Genomic DNA, 21,784 nt, shown 5'->3' with positions numbered 1-21,784 from the left:
AGTTACTGTCATGCCGGCAACTTCCTGGCACTACCTCATTGGTCCATTTAATTTACGATTTATCCCTGAATTAAAATTATGATTTCGCCCTCAGTTAAAAATTACGTTTTTCACATCATTTTAGTTTTTTTAGCAAAACTATAAAGGTTTTTTTGTTTTAATTTGTTTACTCGATTTATTTTTTTCCCGTGTCAATGAACTGCCTAACACTGGCTCATTAGTCCTGAAAAATTACAGTTTTGCCCTTAGCCTAAAATTACGGTTTTATCATCGCTTTTGTTTTTTCCCAAACAAAATTATAATAGTCTTTTTTTAATTGGTTGAGAATTATTCAGCCATCACCTCGCAACGCGAGCAGGGCATCTCCTAGTTTGGATACAATATTTAGAGCATACGTAGTGGGGCGGTATACCCCCCATAGCGTCGGTATAGCGCCGGAACACCGAAACGAGGGGCGCTATGCCCAAAAAAATTTGGGAGAGCGCGATATCCATAGCGGCGTAGTGGAGGGAGGGTTTGAAACTTGGACCAATCAAAAAAAGGGTATTGTTTTTATAACTAATTAATAATATTGAAAATTAATAAATAGGTAATGATGGGTATGAGCTTTATGACTACGGGCTCTAGTGATATAACGCCCTATAAAGCCTCCGTGTGACGTGACACCACACGTGTCGCATAAAGCCCCATAAGGGGCTTTATGACTACACACGGCCTTAGAAAGGGGGTAAAGTTGTAATCAATATTCCAGGAACCTAACTAAAAATAATACAAAACTCAACAACTGAGTGCGTTTTGACGGTGACTCTTCCGCCGTCTACAACAACCGCAACTCCTCCACAACCCCACCGCAAACCACCAATGGCTGTTTCAGCTTTCACACCCACCATCTTCTCAACCCCATCTCAATCTTTCACAATACCCACAACTCCACACCTCTCAAACTTCACAAAACCAAAAAAAATCAAATCTTTATCCCCAATCACCGCCCTTTCAGACCCATTTGTTCTCCAAATTGCAGAATCTTTAGAAGACTCTCTCCCCTCTTCATCATCATCATCACAACATCTTCAAAAGCTTAGAGATTTTGCTTCAGAAGCCCTTCTTTCCACCCCATGGCCTTCAAGAAAGGACGAACCTTTTAGGTTTACAGACATATCTTTCATCAAGAAATCAGAGATTACACCTGTTTCACCCCCTCCACCACAATCTTTGACCAATTTGAGTGTTTTTGGAGATACCCTTTTGGTTAATTTGACTATAGTTGATGGGTACATTGTTGATTCTTTATCCCAATTATCAGGGTTGCCAGATGGGGTTTATGTTGGGAGCTTGTGTAAGATTAGTTCAAGTGAAATTACAAAAAGGGTAGTTGAGTTTTTGCCTGTTAATGAACAAGGTGACTTGTTTTGGTCACTTAATGGTGTTGGGTCACCTGATTTGGTGGTGGTTTATGTGCCAGAAGGGTGTAGGTTTGAGGGTCCATTGCATTTGAGGTATGTTGCTAGTGAAGGGAGTGATAAAGATTCGAGAAAGTTGCCGGTTTCGAATCCGAGGGTGTTAGTGGTGGTGGAGAAAGGCGGGGAGATTGGGATAGTTGAAGAGTTTATGGGTGGTGATGGTGGTTTGAGTTATTGGACTAATTCGGTTATGGAAGTGGTGATTGGTGAAGAAGCTAAAGTTAGCCACTCGTATATTCAGACTCAGTCGTTGAGCTCGGCTCATATTAAATGGACCTCCGTTCGGCAGGTAATTGCTTCACTTGTTGTTATGGTGTTTATGTTTATGGAAATGAATATATGGTTCATGTAAAAAAACTGAAACTAAATCGTCGGGCTTGGTTTAATCTTGGTTTTAAAAAGCGAGAGGCGCACAAAAGCGACGAGGTCTAAAATTGAGGCGCAAAGCGCAAAAGCGGTGGGCTTTTCGTACCCGAGGCGCAAGATGTTTATATAATTTTTTTTTATATATCCCATACATATCTCATAGGTTTTTAGCTTCCTTTAACCAAAATATAGCTATAAGTAAGGCTTTTATACCATTTTAATTACATGTACAAGTCAAAAAACCCAAGGTACAACATTTTTATGCAGTAAAACGCCTAAGTTACATGAGGCGCGCGCCTCAGGCCAAAAAGCCCACAAAAAATATCAAAAAATGCGCCTTTTGGTCGCTTCCGGTAATTACACAAGGCGAGAAGCAAAAAAGCCCCAGGCCCTGCGCCTTGTTGCGCCTTGCGCCTAGGCGCGCCTAGGGCGCGCTTTTTAAAACCAAGGGTTTAATTGTGTGTGTATACATTATGCGTGTAATTTAAGCTTTTTTGTTCATGATAGCACAACTTCTAAATGATTCTATTGTTGATAGATATTTGTGTCCGTTACTGTGCGAATATGCTAGATAGTATGTGTGTTGTATATGTATTTGTTAGTTTGGTGTAACGCATGAGTGTTGCGTTTGACTTGTAGTCATTCGTTGATAGATATAGAACGTATGTGTCATACGTTAAGTGTTGACTAACGCATGTGTCATGCGTTGAAGCTCCCAACGTATGAGTCTTAGACTATATATAGAGGAGACATGCGTTAGGATAGAAAAGTTTTAGAAGTTTTAGATTTGATGGAGATCGAACTGTGTGTTCTCTCCCTGAGCTTAAAGGTGTAAACTCTTTCGGTATCAATGAATCTGTTATGACGTCGTTATGCTGCCGAAATTTCTACCAAATTTGTTTATCTATAAAAAAATTTCGTCTAGAACGTATTTAAACACTAATCCGTATGATTTTGATCCGTTTCACGTATTTTCGTCTATGAACTTGATTATTGTAGGAAAAGTCAAGTAGTTATGATTTAGTAGAAGTAAGCACGGGTGGCAAGTTAAGTAGACACAATGTTCACGTGCAACAAGTTGGGTCGGACACAATCACGGGATTATCGACATTTCATTTGTCTGGTTGTGATCAAACGCAAGATCTACATAGTAAAATAGTGTTGGATCATCCACGAGGGTTTTCTAGGCAACTTCACAAGTGCATTGTGGCTCATTCACTCGGTCAAGCTGTTTTTGATGGCAACATTAAGGTCAACAGGTAATTCTTTGAATATTATGCATTTGATTACATTTAGGATTCACTGTTGACAATAGCGACAACGATGAAATAGCGGGCGCTATTTCATGTTTAGCGATACAATAGAAGAAAGTTTTAGAAATATTTTACATGTATATTTTATCAAAAATAGCTAAAATACACATATAAATACGCTTCTTTTTTCAATTGTGAAACAAAAAACCCTAAATACGCTGTTATTTTAGTAGCTATTTATATTTAAAAAAAAACCTAAAAGTCCACTCAAGGTTTAAAAAAACGGAAACGAGTTTCGAGGCGTTTTCCCTTCGCCTCACGAGGCGTAAGCCCGAGGCGGAGTTAAAAAATAAAGGATAAATTACACTTTTCGTCCTTTATGTTTATAGCATGTTTCAATGGATAACCTTTAACTTTAATAATTACAGTCACGGTCCTTTATTTGCGAAACATGTTACATCTTAGGTCCTTTGACCCAAACCTGGTTAAAAATTTCAATTAAGTGAGATCATGTGCAACTCATGTGAGGGCAAAACAGTCATTTAATACACACAATTGTCAAAATTTAAATAATATAAACTTAAATCATCATCGTCTCCACTCCACTGTACTCTCTCTCTCTCTCTACAACCCCCTCTACAACCATCATCATCAGGCATCATCACCATCACCATTTTCCTCCAAACACGCACCCGTATATACATACATCCAAACAAAGAAGGTAAAGACAAAAATTTCAAAGACATTGAGAGCTTACTTTATGAAAATTTCTCAAAAAATCAAATTCACATTTTGAGGCTTCAACAATTTCATCTATCAACAATCTTGAAGATTCAGAAGGGCAGATGCGACAATAAAGTTTTAATCTTGGTGAGTCTTTCATTTCAAGCCCTAACCCTAGATTCCCCCAAATTAAATTGACTGATACCTCATACCCATTGAAGAAAAGATGAAGCATATCGCAGATCAAAGTTACATCGATTCAGCCGGTGGCGGAAGGTTGAGATCGATTCCGACACTTTTCGGTGGCGACGCCGGTGACGATAACGGTTTCACATCAACGACAGACGATGAGTTCGAGTCATTGCTAAAAGATTGCCGGCGAGAATGTTCCTTCGAAATAATACATCTGATCCAGTGACCGACGATAAGGTCGATGAGTTCGAGTTAACGACAGACGGTAATGGAGCTCCGGTGACCGGAAAGGAATATTCCTTCGAAATAATACATCTGATTCGACTCCGGCGAGAAAAAAACCGTCACCGGAGGATAACTGAACATTGAGAGAGAGAGAGAGAGAGCTATATATGGGTTTATGTTTTTATTTTTATATATTGTATAATTTTTCTAAATCTGATTTGTTATATTGTTTAAATTTATTTATTTTAGATAAAGAAATGAGTCAAATTACCAATGTACCCTCATGTGCAAAACACATGCTATATTTAACTGAAAATATTAACCAGGTTATGGCCAAAGGACGTACAGTGTAATGAGTTTTATAAATAAAGGATTGTGACTGTAATTATTAAAGTTAAAGGCTATCTATTGCAATTCGATACAAACATAAAGGACGAAAACTGTAATTTACCCAAAAATAAATATAAATATTATATATCTTATAGAAATAGTAATACTAACTAAATTCATCATCAAATTCATCAAAATAATCAAAAACACACATAAAAAAGACATAAATTGCTTGAAATTGACAAAAAAAACTCAAAAACATCAAAAACAAATATCAAAAACCCCTGAGGCGCACATACAGTATAAACCCCCTGAGGCGCGCCTTAGAATCGTTTTTTGGCTGTTTCGCCTTGAGGCGCGCCTCGAGGCGCACACCTCAACCGTTTTTTAAAACCATGAGTCCACTGTTTTCACGCTTTTAAGTCGCAAAACATCAGATGGCGTCAATTGATTGCATCGCTACGCAAAACGCTACAGTGGTCGCTATTACCACTATTAACTAGGATGACTTTCAACCAGTTTGACCTGTTTTTTAGTTAAATATTTTAGCTTCACGCCTTAACCCGACTGATCTATTAGAGATAAAACATAACACAAATCAACCTGTTTGTAAATAATTACGTCAAAATTTCCACCTCTACGTATAACCATTGTCCTTGAAATACCAAAAATTAATAAATAATCACTTTGCAAGAACGGACAAACGTAGACAGATTATGAAAAGATAAATGCAAACAAGACCTTGTTCTTGACATCCTTTGGTCAAAGTTGGTAATGCTGTGGTCAATTTGTTAAACGTTGGCAGATACGCACAACAGACGGATGCAGGGCAACTAACACGGAGCCTAATTCTCGAGCCACGTGCAACAGTTAATGTGAAACCGAATTTGCAGATAATTGCGGATGACGTAAAGTGTTCTCATGGAGCTGCGATCTGTGATTTGGAAGAGGACCAGTTGTTTTATCTTCAGGCAAGAGGTATTGATTTGAAAACGGCTCGAAAAGCTCTAATCGTCTCGTTTGGGGCCGAGGTTATTGAGCGGTTTCCGTCCAGTGATCTCAGAAAGAAGGTGGAACTTTATGTAAAGAAGTTGCTTGATCCTGAAGTAGAAATGGATATGTAACCAAAAAAGTGGGATTTGATTATATTATGGAATTTGAAGTGTTTAAATGGCTGAAACCAGATTCAGCATACAATTTTTGTATGGGATAATTGTGTAAACATAACTTACACTTGTTTTGTTTTCCAGAAAATAATAATATGATTGTAAAATTCAATCATACTTTCAAATTTGTTATGTTAAACATAACATAGAATGGAATTTTAGATCCATTTATTGGTGAATAGTATAATATATAAAATCTTCAAGATGATTTTATTCAAACAAACTAGTTGATTTTCAGCCCGCGCGTTGCGGCGGGAACCCAATGACTACAAAAGGCGTGTCAACAACGGCAAGCAGATACCGAATATCAAAACATAAATAAAAATGACGTGATAATGATAGTCACTCTGTCCTTAAAAAACGATTTTAAATAACCTAATATATAATAATAGGACCCAAACGTTGGAAATTCGGTTGTTTTCAGTTCAGCTATTACGGTGCTAACACGTTAAAATATGAATGAGCTCGGTACCGGTAACGCCACCGAAAGTACCGATCTGGAAAATCATCGAAATTAGGTACCGGCACAAAAAATGCTTGGTACAATACGGTATGGTATTTTATGGTAAAAATCAATAATACAGGTATGGTGCTAGACCAGTGTCGAATCGAAAGTAACGATTCTGAAAACGCTAAAAGGTGGGTACCAAATTGGTACCGAAAATGATTTGGTATAGTAAATTTGGTACCGATACGATACCGGTTTGATTACTGGATTTGATACGATTTGCTCAACAGCATTCTAAATATCCAAGTTAATTTTGCATGCTATAATTCATTCATTACCGAAAAAGACAAAAAAAAAAGCAAAATAAGTTGTTGTGTATATAAAACCTCATTTAAACGAAATACAATTTACTTACTGTGTGTATGAAAAGTAATCTAAACGGTGCAATTACTTGCATTGCTGCGTTGCTACAGGATTTGATGAGCTCAGTACCAACCGGTACCGAAAATACCGTTACCGAAATCCCCAAAAGTGGGTACTGATACCGAATATACCGGGTACGGTACGGTTGGTATTGGTACGGCACCGGTATTTGAGGGTAAAACCGGTACCGAAAATATACCGGTTTCATAAATTTGGTAACAGTACGAGTACCCAATACCATTTGCTCATCACTTAGTTTCCATTTCTAATTTTAATATATATATATTACTAGGGTAGGGATATGGTAAAAAGTGTCTAAAATGTAAGAAGGGTAAGAAGTGTTTTAAACCATTGGATATTTGATCTAATGGTTGAGATCAATAGGGTATAAAATGTAAATTGTGTTTTAATTAGAAGGACCTTATGTAAAAATTGAAGGGCAATAGTGACTTTTCCAACATTTCAAATATGGTAACCGTTTCAAAACCACCCATCAAACTCCTAAAGATCAGCGAATTATATGTAACCGCCATCAATTTCCAAAAAAAATCAGCGAATTTCTTCATACTTTAAAACATTCCCAGATTTTTAAAACGTAATCGCAGATTCAAGTCATGGTGTTTTATCTGGAGACATTGTTGATGGCGTGGTGTTTTATCTCGAGACATTGTTCATGGCGTAGTGTTTTATAAATACAAAACATTCCCAGATTTTAAAACACCAAGACTAGGATTCAAGTCATGGTGTTTTATCTGGAGACCTTGTTCATAGTGTGGTGTTTTAAACATCTATGATTCAAGTCATGGTGTTTTATCAGGAGACATTATTCATGGCGTGGTGTTTTATCCGGAGACATTGTTCATAGCGTGGTGTTTTATCTGGAGACATTGTTCATGGTGTGGTGTTTTATCTGGAGACATTATTCATGCCGTGGTGTTTTATCTGGAGACATTGTTCATGGCGTGGTGTTTTGTCTCCAGATGTTTACAACACTATGCCATGAACAATGTCACCAGATAAAACACCACGCCATGATTCAAGTCATGGTGTTTTATCTGGAATCCCCAGCAACCTTCTATGAATATAACACCATACAACTTAATAGAACACCAGAATAAAACACTATGATACACATTAACCTGCATCGCTGGACTCCATTGAAATTGATATAAAACACCAGAATCGAAAAAAGGCGCAGACGTTAAACAACTGGAATGGGGATATCGATTTGATAATCCTTTATGTATTTATAATTAATGATGATTGAAAGATACGTATAACACAATCGTATTGTATCTTGCAGGAAATTACAAAATTCGTTCAAATCCCTAAACAATCTCATGGACGGTTATTTTTGGATCAGTTATGTTGAATTTGAATTAAATGACAAAAATGTACAATTACAAAACTACCCTTTTGAATTAATTAAGAGGATGGACACTTGTCATTCCAGGAATATTTCTTATACTTCTTACAAATTAAGCACTTTGTACAGGATCCTAAACCTATATTACTATTCATTCCTTTCTAAATAAAATATATAGGTAATATAGGTAATTAGATTATCATTGTCTTAATAAAGTTTTTATAATTTTGTCTTTTAAACTGTGATAGTATACTTGTCCATAACTGGTAATAATGAGAATGTTGCAGTATGCATGTGTCAGTAGGGGTATATGGGATCTTATTATGCTTAATGAGGTGTGTCACTCTGGGAAGGGTAATAAGGTGTTGTACCTACAGGCACTTCATGCTTATAAGATCCAGCGACACACACTCATACCTATGTGACGGCCGTAGGGGGACACAGCTGGAGGACCAGTATGTCTCTTGTACGGTGGTTTGTGACAAGTCAAATGTGACCTATAAGGTTCAATGAGGCCCAACCTGACTATAATGTGGTCACATGCCCATATTGTGTATGCATATAATGTAAACTGTGGTCTGTCTTTATAAAAATTGTATAGTATGAGCTCACCAGTATATATCTGACGTCGTTTTGAGTATACTTATCTCAGGTGAGTCATGAGGAAAGCTATAGGAACTACTTGACAGTTGTGGAGTTTTAGAAGATCAAAGAGTTCTTAGTTGCCAAAAGTTTGTAAATAAATAAAGTGTTTTACTCAGACTATTATAAGTTTTAATGAAAGTTTAGTTTGTTTCCGCTATAAGTGTATCAATTGTGCACAATCACCCGGGTTACGGGGTGGGTGTTACACCACCTCCGCCTCCCACTGTCATTTGCCGAACACCACCACTTCACCTCCCATCGACGCACTACCAATTGCCGAACGCCTCCAAATCTTCAATCTCAAATTCTGTGCAAATTCTAGTTTTAAATCTAGTGGTATGGTGTTTCTCTCTATAAAAGTGATTTGGGTTCTAACCGTTGCAAGTGCAAGGTTATATGATATTTAGATGTAAAATAGTGTTCAAAGAAACTTGTGGCTAATAGACGTTTAGTCATATATATATATATATATATATATATATATATATATATATATATATATATATATATATATATATATGGATTTTAATGATTATTTTTACCCTAACCACCCTTACGGTGAATGGTGCCAATTATGTGGTGGATTCCATCAACATTTAGAATGTCCCATGCTAAATTTTGATCCCCACTACCAAGTAAACCCATCGTTTTTCTGTGACGATCACCTTAAAATGGGCGAGAGTAAAATGAACCATGTGTATATTATCACTCAGAGTCGATGCGAAGAAACTCAGACAAATTTTGATTTAAGTTGGACACGTTACCTTCCTGATTACTGCCAATCTGCTAAAAGAACCGAAATCAAATCAAAACACCCCTTTAATCAACCAATAAAATGAACTTTATAATGTTAATTAGCTAATCGTTTTATCACTCGGGTTTGTATTTTCACAGATGCAAGGCGTCTCGTCCTCTGCAATCAACTCTTCTTCAAGCTTATTAGATTCAAGGCATTCTTTTGGTGGTTTTGTTGAAAGAATGATACGATGCTTTAATTCTTCTGGTGAAGGGAATTCATCGTTATCTCCTGCTTTTGGACAGTAAAGCATATCTCCAAATATTTCTGTCGCCATCTATAAAAACGCCACAACAGTCTGTAAATATTAACTGTATGTAGATTTTTAAACAAATAAGAAGTTTAATGGCTAACCGTTGCAACTTTAGTTCGAAGATTTGGTGTAAGATGATCTTCTAAAGTGATGATCACCGGATAATGAGAATTCACAAAAGCATGCTCTCTAATTGACTTCAAACATTTGCTAAGCCTTACTGGAGTCGTCATAGTCCTATTTTCATTCAAATTTTAATCACCAAATCAAACTTCTAAAACCCGTTCATACAAGAGAAAGAAAAATGGCATACCACCCATGAAGAACATGAATCCCGTCTTTTGCACTATTCGGCCATAAATCTAGCTCGATCACCCTCACGCCTTTAAGAAGCGCTTTTATAATTGGTACCTCACTACAATCACTATTGAACTGGTTTCCCGTGAGGTACGAGTTGTGGCCGGTGTATATGAAATAATGTTGCAACGGCGCAGTCATATGATGGTGCACCTGAAAATCGTGTATGTTAACGAAGGCGTTTGGATGTATGTTTCCAAAGCTTGTGATATGGAGCAATCAAATGTTCAAAACCAAACAAACAATTAGGCTTAATTTGAAATATTACCAATAACTTAACAAAATGCAATGTAGCAGGTAAATAAAATTGAGCGTTTTAGGAAGCAAAATCAGTACACAAAATCAAGATCAATCATTACTTTCACATCATAGTTCAATAGAAGAGCCTAATTGTTAGTGTTTTTACCTTGTAGGAGGCTTCAAAACCAGACAGTTTCTTACGATACAATCATAGCCAAACTTTGTAACAAAACTTTTGGGGCGAATTGTAGCAGATTTGTATGTTGAAAAGCTCAAAGAAAACCTCACGTTGCAAAGAAGTTTAAGCCACCATGAGGGACGATGCCGGAAACGGCATGTTGCCGTTCGTCGCGGGGGTCTGGACTTTCTCTCCTCCTCTCTCTCTCTCTCTTTCTCTCTCATGTGATAGAGTGGGTTTTGTGAGGTAGGAGTTAGTGAAAAGGACTGGTAAACTGGCAAATCTGAATACGTGGTTAAAGAAGAGAGGAAATCATAGACACGTATAGCCCATAGTCATACGTGTCCTTACTATATGATGGTACAAACACCAAAACACTAAATACAACATCTATTTGCACATGAAACCCTTAGTGCAGAAGTTACAAACACTTAAAAGCCCACATGTGTTGCAAATTTATAATATATAATATATAATATAAATATAATATAATATTAAGGAGAACTAATATTGGACCGGGGAAAAAAAGGGGGAGACAGTAAAGTCTAAGCGCATATGGCACGAAAAGGAAATCCGATCTCGGTTCGAAACTACCAATCTATTTTGATTGATATCTTAATATATCTCGTTTTGATTTCTCTTTCGTTGACCTTCATGAAGCTAGGAATACCGATTATGGCTTTTTGTGACTCCGGGGAGGACGACGAATCGAGGATTTGCGCTTTTTACCTCCTCAACAACATATTTTGAACATGTACTGATTTGCTAAAAGCTTAAATTAAAATTAAAATTGTGCATAACTTAAACCTCTTTTGATGAATAAGCTTGAGACCGAGCTTTACGTAATGAGATTAAGTAGGCTTGCGAGCATAAACAAGACTACTGTTTAAATAAATATAATGATTATATTATGTTATATAGATGACATATTTTATATATATATTCATAAAATTATGGTAAAGTTATTTAATAATATATATTCTGTTGTGTATTTAAATCTATAATTATAAATACAATTTTAAATTATGTTATGCATATAAATAAAATAATAAATAATTTAATAAATAATAAAAGAGCCAAACCTGAGCTTGAAAAATTATTAAAACGCCAAGCTCGAGCTTTCGATGTAGAGTTGGAAACGAGCAGAGCTCAAGTTCTCTTAAATAAACGAGTCATGCTCTAGCTTATGCAAGTTCGAGCTCTCTTAAACGAGAAGAGCTCGGGTTCAGTTAGTTACTTGGTTTAGACAGCTGGTTGTCTGCAACATTTTATGATGCCATGAACCATTGTTTCTCTTTCACATGAACAAATTACTGTAAGAAGAATTGACTTCAACTGAAACTATTCCTCTTGTTGAATCATATTTCTTTGTGACATTTTCATTTGCACACCCATATCACTCAACATGGAGTACATTAATCTCCTCTTGTGAAAGGAATAACCCTCTTCAACCGATTTAACACCATCATTTCCGGGTTGAACCAGGCTCGACCCCACCGGTTTTTGCAACCCGTTTTTCACCATCATCTCTCTCACATTTTCAACATCATCCCATCTCTCTGCAGTGGCATATATGTTTGACAACAACACGTACGGTCCTACATCGTTTGGTTCCAATTCAATAAGACGTTTCGCCACCATCTCTCCTAGTTCTAGATTCGAGTGGGTCCTACAAGCCGACAGTAAGGCTCCCCATAAGGCGGGTCCCGTTGTCAAGGGTGTATTCTTGATCATCGCTTCGGAATCTTTCATCAAACCAACTCGAGAAAGGAGATCAACCATACAACCGTAGTGCTCGGCCTTTGGTTCGATCTTGTAGACTCGTTGCATCAAGTCGAAGTACCACCAGCCCTCCAAAACCATTCCGGCATGTGTACACGAACTCAAAATGCACACGAAAGTAGCATCGTTTGGGACTAAAACACTTTTCTCTAGCTCTAAGAACATTTCTAACGCTTTTTCTCCATGCCCGTGCATTCCGTATCCCATGATCATCGAATTCCATGATACTATAGTTCTCTCAGGCATTTCATCGAACACTTGTTTAGCCATATCCATAGCTCCACATTTAGCATACATCGTCAACAAAGCAGTCGAAAGCAACACATCTATTACAACATTCTTGTTGTTTTTAACATAAGAATGGACCCATTTACCCTTATCAAGTCTTCCCAAGTGCGCACACGCAGTCAAAACACTCATAACCGTTGCTTCATTAGCCTTTACACCTTGTTCCAACATTTCATCGAAAAGAGCCAAACACTCGTCAAACTTTCTACACCGCACGTAAAGCCCTAGCAAAGTATTCCACGAAACAACGTTTCGACACGGCATCCACTCAAAGAATTTACGTGCGACCACAACGTCTCCGATTCTCGCATACCCATCAATCAAACAATTCCACGAAACAACATCTCTCTCCGGCATTTCATCAAACAACTCCTGTGCAGCCACCATATCCCCAACCAAACCATACCCCGCAATCATCGAGTTCCAACTAACCACATCTCTCTCCGGCATTTCATCAAACACCTCGCGTGCATCACCAACCATCCCATTCTTCACATACCCGTCAATCATCGAGTTCCACGTCACCATATCCGCCTCCAAACTCACATCAAACACCTTCCGTGCATCCCCAATTCTCCCACAAACCGCGTAAAACCGAATCAACGCATTCCGCACATACAAATTCAACTCAAACCCGTCTTTTACGACTCGGGTATGCACCTTTTCCCCTTCTCTAACCCTCTCCAATTCAGCACAAACCTTCACCACCAAAGGATACGTATAATTATTAGCAGGCACTAATAATCCCACCATTTCTTTGTAAAAATCAAAAGCCTTTACTGGTTCATTCGAATTTAAAAGCCCTCTTATAATAGTGTTGCATATGAATGCATCAGGCTCATCTAAAGCGTGAAATAGATTAACGGCATGATGAACTGTAGAATGTGAAGCGCAGAGTTTCTTGAATACTCGACTGGCTGCAAGAGAGTGTTGGAAGAGATTTGAAACGATGAGTTGGGTGTGTATTTGGTTGAATTGTGTTAAGGTAATGGTGGGATGTGAGTCTAGTTTGGTTAAGATGGGGTGGGTTAGGCGTAAAGTGGGTTCGTGTTCGTTGTTGTGGTTGTGATCAGGCCATAGGTTTGGGGAGGATCTGAGGGAGAGGTTTTTGTGGATTTCTCGGAATTTTTCGATGGGTTTGGAGAGTTTAACGATCTTACCGACACCCATGGTGTGTTTTCTCGTTGGGGTTTCGAATCCTAACCGGTCTTGTGTTTATACATTTGAATGATTGTAGTTATTAACTAGCGCATGTATGTTCATGCCATTCCACTCTCAAGAGAATTTAGATGTGCTGATGTGCAGTAGATGCTTTGTCGGTGTGGTTTGTAATGATACACGATGGATTAGTGTTAAATTCCCAACTTTCAAAGAAATGGTGGGATTATTATTACTCCTAGCTTTTGACTTGCTATATTCACGTTATCACTCCTAACTTTCAACTTATTGGGCGATAACACTTTTAAACTAACCGAATTCTAATCCAGTTAGCTTTTTTGTTGATGTGGACTTGTGTGATGACGTGACAGCTGAAAGCTGAAGTGATTTTTTGATGATGTGGCAGCCGATGAGTGTCTGGTTTACCTTTTTTGATGATGTAATAGCTGACGTGCCATTTGACTTGTTTTTTTTATGATATGACAACTGACGTAGCACTGATTTGATATGTAACAGTTATCAGTTATTTGAACCTAATCCGATTGCAAATCCTCCCCAACCCTCTGTAAAAAAAATAATGTATATAATATAAAAGGCAAGCTATATATAGATATATATATCCAACTCTCTTGCAGAAACCCGAAACCCCAATTCAGATCTACTTCCATGGAGTTCTTCGACGAAGAAAGCAGACCCAGATTCCTCCTTCAATCCCGATCACCCCCTAAACCAAACCCCCAAACCGAATCCCTCGATAACCTCCACAAACCCACCCTCTTCATCTCTCTTTCTCTCTCTGCACTCCTCTTAACCCTCTCTCTCTTCTACATCAAATCCGACCCGTTTCAATCCATCTTCATCTGGTTCTCATTATCCCTCCTCATCGGCCCTTTCGCCCCACCATCCCTCACCGCCGGCGACATCCGCGTCGGCCTGGGCCCCACCCTCCAACCCCAAACCCCTGTTTCACAAACCCTAGAACCCGACCCGGTAAAAAGATCCAGAATCAAGCATAGAAAGCCCGATCAGGAGTATATTCAGATACCCTCTGTCGTTGTGGAGAATACCCAGAAGGCGATTAGTGAAGTGGTTGTTGTGGAGGAAAAAGATTGGACCTTTGAGGATCTTGAATTGTTGAAGAAACAGATGGTGAAGAACCCGGTTGGGATGCCCGGGCGGTGGGAGGCGGTGGCGGAGGTGTTTAAAGGGAGGCATAAGGTGGAGAGTGTGGTGAAGATGGCCAAATCGATGGGGGATAAGAAGGTGAATGATTCGGATTCGTTTTCGAAGTTTTTGAAGGATCGGAAGGCGGTGGATAAGCGGGTCGATGAGGTTATCGAGAGTGAAAGAGGCGATGGGAGTAATGTGAGTAACAATGTGAGTAATGGTGGGAGTTGGAGTTCTGCTGAAGATATCGCTTTGTTGAATGCGTTGAAGGCGTTTCCGAAAGATGTTGCTATGAGGTGGGAGAAGATTACTGCTGCTGTTCCGGGGAGGTCGAAAGCGGCTTGTATGAAAAGGGTTGCTGATCTTAAGAAGGATTTTAGGAGTTCGAAAGCTGCTTCACAGGCTTGATTGTTCTCACGGGTTTTTGAATCAGGAGGTAATCGTTGTATCAGTTGATTATGAGGTTTGATTATGTAGCAGTTTTGGTTCTTGATAAGGGATTGAGTCATGTAATTCATAATAGTAATTCATAATACAAAAGCTTACAATTGAGAGAGATTAAGAATTCTCATTAGTTATTTGATTCTGATCTTGTATGTTTAACCAAGTATGATGTATTCAATATTCATACGGATCGTTTAACTTGTTTTGATCCCAAAAGCCAATGTGAGATGTGCGCGTATTAGGTATGCGAGGTGTTTGTTATCATCATCGTTAACTTTTAAACATTAAAATATAGGGGCTGTTTGGCAACATCTGAATGGTGAAGTGCTGAACCAGTAAGAGGTCTGAACCATTAAGTGCTGAACCAGTAAGAGGTCTAAACTATTAAGAGCCTGTATAATGCTTAACCGTTCAGAGACAAATGTCTGACCAATTCAGATTAGAGGTCTTAACCATTCAGACTCTGTATAAATCTTAACCATTCAGAGGCAAATGTCTGAACCATTCAGACATCTGCTCATGAAACAAACAGTCTGAACCAGTAAGAGGTCTGAACCATTAAGAGGCTCGTTAAGAGGTAAACAAACAGCCCCATAAGATATTCTCATTATCTCCGGTCGGATTTGTTTAGTCGATGGTATACTTTGTTCAAATACTCAAAACTCATTGCTCAGCAGTTGGTCATATTTGGAAAACTCAAAAGTCAAACCCATTGCAATCCATGTTAATATGTTAAATTATTGGTCAACTGCATAACGAGTCGCGTCATAATCCATCACGCGTCATATTACATCAAGCAACATGACATGCGCATCATGTTATCTCATCGCTGCAGTTGATGCGATCTCATCAATAAGCGCTTTTGATGCTTGCATTGCCGAATAAGTATATCATTAGATGAATTCTATATACTGTATTACATCTTTTCGATACAAAGGTGGTCTCTTCTTTTCTTATGTATGAATCATGCAAAAAGACTATCTTTTTTCTATAACATGAAAGCTGACAAAAAGTCAAGAAGCATTATTCTAATCCTATAAAAAGTCAAGATCTTAGAATGTATTAGTTCAACCTTCATGCTAGTGCTATAGTTCCAGCTCAGCTTCATCTAACATCATCACCGGGTGAACTGCAGCACTCGTTAAGTTGAGAGCCTTGCGTAGCTTTCTTGGGTCAAACACTTCGGCCTCGATTGCAAACACTGAACTTACTGGCCTATGATCCGACATCCTTATATCTGCTTGATTGTAACAAAGTTGTTTTATGCCTTTCCCCATCCATAATATGCGATCACACCTGCACATTCGAGTCGATTTAACACATAAAACACTTTTGACTTTTGAGGTAAGAAGGTTTTCTTTTCAAACAACATTTAACTAGTTTTTAGTACTTCACATTAAAGTCTAAAATGTTATAGATAATATGGTTGAGATCAAAATGCAAAGAAAGTACTTTGTATTCAAGGTATTTTTGACTTCGTATGCAAGCCATAAAACGTTTTCTAGTCAAGTTTTGTGAACGGCTATGCCATAGTTGTCAATAGCGGCTATAGCGACCGCTATAGCGCGCTATGTAGCAAGGTGACCAAGTGTCGCTATCTGGGTCATAGCGACCAATAGCGTGAATAACGACAGTTAGTTTTTTTTTTTTTTTGATGTAAATAGCAATTTTTTTTTGAACGGCCAACGAATCCTCCAAATGGGCTACTGGCGAAATTCACCACATCGGGATACACTCGCCTTCCGAACCGGGGAAAACCCTCACCTAGGGCCGAAGCCCGTGAACACTCGCCCGAAGGCACGACAGTGCGGTGAGGTAAAACCCGCTCAGTTCAAGGATCGAACTAGCGATCGCCGCCTACTCGCCTAGTCTCCCATCATCACCAGGTGCCGCAGAAACTAAATGCTAGGGGTAGGAATTGAACTTGGGTCACTTGGAACACAAGATCTCTCCCTTACCACTCCACCACTAGCTCATTGGCAAAATAGCAATTAGATATAGCTATAAAATAGCTGGATTTATAGTTTTTTGTTAAATATACATGTAAAATAGCATATATACCAAGGTATTTTGATATAATATACATATAAAAATTTTCAAAATTCTTTTTTTAGTGTATCACTATTTATAAAATAGCGGTCGCTATTTGTCGCTATTCGCTATATAGCGGTCGCTATTTGTCGCACTCGACGAATCATAACTCTATACTCGGCTTGAAATCTATATAGGACTTTAAAATATGTATAATTACTTGTGACAGACTTCTGCATCTTGATATTGATACACACTTTGACTTTAGAGGTCAAACATATTACTTTAAGACATAATATGTATGAACATTGTGATAAATTTTAATCCCAACAAGCTTTCCTTTTTAAGTTGTATCACATATGTTGCATACTTCAAAGAAGTAATAATAAAACTTTTTCAACATCTTAAGCTCCTGATGAAATGTTAATTTTAGAAGCACCCCCTTTGACCTTAAAGGTCAAACCGTTTCAAACAGGAGACTACTTACCATGCTGGTGTTCGCCGCTTTTCCCCTTCTTTTGGATTTTCACCTACGTATCGATCTGAATTCACTTCATACTTATATGTCGGTGGAAAGTCGATAACGCCCTCGTTCCATCCGTCAAAAACATGTCCCCTTCTCAATTCTTTACAAAGCTACAACACGTGAAACACCATTAGAAGTTTATAACTTCTTTTAAAAATGGGAAAAAGTGTTGACGGGTTGGATCAACCCGACATGTTTTAAAAGTTACCTGATCGCTATAGAGCAGTTGGTCCCACTGCTTCATGGCAACGAGTTTTCTGACCTCTTCGTCTGGCTTGTTGATGCGATAATTCAAGTCGCCAAACCAGAATATCTGACTGTTGACAAAACCGGAAAGCCCGAATCAAGAATTATAAAGAAAACGACAGGAAAAATCTTTGAATAGTCGGGTTGACAAAATCATAGTTATTTCCAAAAGAGTTAATTACTGTTTTCGTCCCTATGGTTTGTCAAAAATCACTATTTTAGTCCATTAGTTTAAAAATTGCGATTTCAGTCCCTATGGTTTCACTTTCGTAACCATTTCAGTCCACCTCGTAACCATTTCAGTCCCTGTACTTAACAGAATAATGGATTGAAATGGTTACGAAAGTGAAACCATAGGGACTGAAATCGCAATTTTTAAACTAATGGACTGAAATAGTGATTTTTGACAAACCACAGGGACGAAAACAGTAATTAACTCTTTCCAAAAATTACTTACTCATGACTCGGGATTGTTTGAGGTTGATCAGAATGTAAAGTAGTCGAGAAACGTGTACGTTTTAAGATCTCGGACACATTTGAGTTTCGCCGCTCTTCATCGCCAACCTTGTGACCCGAGGTCAAATGAGAACAAACGAAGCATAACCTCGTCTGATAAAGAGTCATGCTAATGGAAACCGATCCCTGTAACATAAAAACATTAGTCACTTTTGAGTTCGTGAAAAACTGAACAAAATGGGCAAGTGATTTATATCATTTAAAAAAGAGTTAATTACTGTTTTCGTCCCTGTGGTTTGTCAAAAATCACTATTTCAGTCCATTGGTTTAAAAATTGCGATTTCAGTCCCTGTGGTTTCACTTTCGTAACCATTTCAGTCCACCTCGTAACCATTTCAGTCCCTGTACTTAACAGAAGAATGGATGGAAATGGTTACGAAAGTGAAACCACATGGACTGAAATGGTTACGAAAGTGAAACAACAGGGACTGAAATCGCAATTTTTAAACTAATGGACTGAAATAGTGATTTTTGACAAACCATAGGGATGAAAACAGTAATTAACTCTTTAAAGAAATTAAAATTATAAAATATTATTCGGTACATTTTAGGCAACTTTAACACGTTTGACTTTTCTAACCCGTTAGAGATTAAACATAACATGAACGGCCCATTAGTAAGTGAACGAGTCAAACTTGCCACCTCTCGTAGTGAGTTGACTTGTTTGACTACATGACCTGCAAGACTAAGCCAAATTACCTTATTACCCATGTAGCCCATAAGCCCGACCCCGACCGGAGACACTTTTAAGTTGTTTATATGTCTTCGCAGCCTTTTCCGAACCCAGAGTGAAATGTATATGCCCACCATCTGCTTACTAACAACTCTTACATACCTGATATAAAAAAAAAAAAAAAAATTCCTCAAGAAATTAGCTTACAGAACCAAAATAAATAAATAAATAAATAAATAAAATGAAGTTTAAACTTTACCTATCATTTGAGTTTTCTTGATCATCCAGAAAAGGCGATTTTTTGCCTTCCATTTCTATCGAATCTCGAAAAACTCATCACCATCTTCTTCCAACACTTGCACTGGCATATCATCAAGTGAGTTAACCGTGGCTAACCTCTCTTGCGCCTTGGTCCAGCGCAGACTCAAGTCACCCGAGCTATGATGCACCCGTTTTAACCCACCGCCAACAAAATCAGAACTTACTCTTGCAGTGCTACTTAAACTTAACACCCTTCTTAGTTTAGGTTTAGCACCAGAGGAAAGAACTTTCGGTTTTATATCCAAGGCCTTTTCCGGCCAGTTTAATGCGTTAACCACTTCCATATCAGGAACAGTTATCTTGGTGGGTCCTAAACCACCATTTTTGATCGGAGAAGTTGGAGCACTATAGCTTCTGTGTACGGTCTCTTGCAGTTGTGATCGGTTTAGAGCTTTTCGGATTATCGATTCCCATTTTAATACCGGCCTCCGCGTTTCAGCTCCCAAAACATTACCAGCACTTAAAGGAACAACTTCCTGAAAACTGCACAAGTAAGTTTGACTAATTAAGTCAAACTAGTAAGTTTCAAGATTGTTCTACAAATATAAACAACTTACTTCCCTTTACAGAACAAGTTACAGATCTTTAAGAGCATACTCGTTGAATATATATATATATATATATATAGCTTAAAGAATTCGTAAGAACGCTGAAGTTGAAATTGTATAAGTTTGACCTCAAAAGTCAAACCTTACCCAAGAATGTAAATATCAGCTGGTTGATGCATACAAAGCCATTCGTCGATCTCGAGATCTTCATCAGGGAGCCTTCCGGCTACATTCCATGTGCCAACTGTTATCCTGGTGATATAAAGATATACATATGATCAGTTTTCTAAAGCTTCTAGTACCAAAAAAAAAAAAAAAAAAACAAAAAAAGCCAGAAAACTAGTATTTCTGGTATTCTAGAGCCAAACCTCACTTCTTTTGTTTTAATATAATGTAAGCGCGTCGTCTCTGAATTCCTCCTATCGCGTTTTACCAACGCGTTTGCACGCATCCCTAAATTTACAAAACAATCACATAAATATACGAAAAAACCAACAAAACGAACCAGAACCGATTGCTAAGGATGTCATATAGATAATTTTTATTTCAAGAGTTTGAAATTATATGATATCACTTGTATATTGTTTAAGTACCATCATCTTCGCTTTCATTCTCTGTATCAACTTCGTCTTCACTAAAATCATTGTTTTTCGGCTGAATGTTAAACCATTTCTTCATCACCATTGATGGCCAAAACGCCTAGACATAAACATAAACATAAACATAAACATAAACATAAACATAAACATAAACATAAACATAAACATAAACATAAACATAAACATAAACATAAACATAAACATAAACATAAACATAAAGATTACGCAAAACATACCTGAGCGCGCTTTCCTCTTCGAGTCCTCATCGTCTTAGATAAAAACAAGAAAGCAAATATCTTTCTGTTGTAAATTTTGCAGGCACTCAGAAAGGTGTATGAACAACCCTCTATATATATGTATGTATGTGTGTGTATATATATCCATGGGTAATATTAGGAGGGCCCACTAGTTGTTCTAATGCATCTTACAACATTTATTTTGATCAAGTGACTACAAGCAGGCTAGCCATGCACAACTTGGCCACACATTATATGATATTATTATTTACACCATAAATCTATGATTCTTATAGGATAATTATTATTTTAAATTTAGATTAAACAAAATGGTGCATTAGTTTCTTCTTAAACTAGCCACCGTCCTTGTTAAAGTTCAAATTTTAAAAACACACATTACTTCAACTAGCAATAAAAGTCCAAACTGACCTCCTTTATTAACTTTTCTGCAATAAATAAATAAATAAATAAATAAATAAATAAATAAAGAGTAAACTGCCATTTTGGTCCCTGAGGTTTGGTTACTTTTGCCACTTTAGTCCAAAACTCAAACCTTTTGCATCTGGGTCCCTGTGGTTTCAGTTTTATTGCCATTTTGGTCCAAAAATGAAATCAGGTCATACTTATCTTATAAAATCCTGCAATTTTGTTATTTTCCTCAGGGGCAAATCAGGTCATATTTGTCTTATAAAATATGGTATTTATTTATAAAAAAGAAATGATCATTTTGCCCCTGCGGAAAATGACAAAATAACAGGATTTTATAAGACAAATATGACCTGATTTCATTTTTGGACCAAAATGGCAATAAAACTGAAACCACAGGGA

At 37.6% G+C, this 21,784-nt stretch overlaps 4 protein-coding genes and 1 pseudogene across 5 annotated transcripts; 2 read left to right on the top strand and 3 right to left on the bottom strand.

Annotated features, from left to right (window-relative positions):
- The first annotated feature begins 752 nt into the window (after positions 1-752).
- Positions 753-5,840, top strand: LOC110864535 (protein ABCI7, chloroplastic). Of its 2 annotated transcripts, XM_035974351.1 has the most exons (4): positions 753-1,749; positions 2,826-3,085; positions 5,355-5,674; positions 5,731-5,830. In XM_035974351.1, the coding sequence occupies exons 1-3, from the start codon at positions 862-864 to the stop codon at positions 5,671-5,673; spliced, it is 1,467 nt and encodes a 488-aa protein (XP_035830244.1). In that variant the 5' UTR covers positions 753-861; the 3' UTR covers position 5,674; positions 5,731-5,830. The 2 variants fall into 2 exon arrangements, with proteins under 2 accessions (XP_035830244.1, XP_021969317.1); XM_022113625.2 differs by having other exon boundaries at positions 5,355-5,840.
- A 3,516-nt stretch (positions 5,841-9,356) lies between these two features.
- On the bottom strand, positions 9,357-13,816 carry LOC110864534 (pentatricopeptide repeat-containing protein At3g29230). The gene is made up of 4 exons (XM_022113624.2): positions 11,504-13,816; positions 9,960-10,156; positions 9,748-9,883; positions 9,357-9,670 (listed from the first exon to the last, which is right to left on the bottom strand). The coding sequence occupies exon 1, from the start codon at positions 13,659-13,661 to the stop codon at positions 11,763-11,765; it is 1,899 nt and encodes a 632-aa protein (XP_021969316.1). The 5' UTR covers positions 13,662-13,816; the 3' UTR covers positions 9,357-9,670; positions 9,748-9,883; positions 9,960-10,156; positions 11,504-11,762.
- On the bottom strand, positions 9,452-10,144 carry LOC110944326 (phosphoinositide phospholipase C 6). The gene is made up of 3 exons (XM_022185986.1): positions 9,960-10,144; positions 9,748-9,883; positions 9,452-9,670 (listed from the first exon to the last, which is right to left on the bottom strand). The coding sequence occupies exons 1-3, from the start codon at positions 10,142-10,144 to the stop codon at positions 9,452-9,454; spliced, it is 540 nt and encodes a 179-aa protein (XP_022041678.1).
- Positions 13,817-14,267: 451 nt separating the features above from the next.
- Positions 14,268-15,405, top strand: LOC110944325 (transcription factor MAMYB). Its single transcript, XM_022185985.2, has one exon. It carries the CDS (start codon positions 14,316-14,318, stop codon positions 15,222-15,224), a length of 909 nt encoding a protein of 302 aa, XP_022041677.1. The 5' UTR covers positions 14,268-14,315; the 3' UTR covers positions 15,225-15,405.
- Positions 15,406-16,134: 729 nt separating this feature from the next.
- Positions 16,135-21,169, bottom strand: LOC110864533 (annotated as a pseudogene).
- Between the last annotated feature and the right edge of the window lie 615 nt (positions 21,170-21,784).

The sequence above is a fragment of the Helianthus annuus genome, chromosome 6 (assembly GCF_002127325.2).
Source record: "Helianthus annuus cultivar XRQ/B chromosome 6, HanXRQr2.0-SUNRISE, whole genome shotgun sequence".
Taxonomy (NCBI): Eukaryota; Viridiplantae; Streptophyta; class Magnoliopsida; order Asterales; family Asteraceae; genus Helianthus; species Helianthus annuus.
The sequence above is the reverse complement of the archived record's forward strand: the minus strand, read 5'-3'. Positions and strand labels throughout refer to the sequence as shown.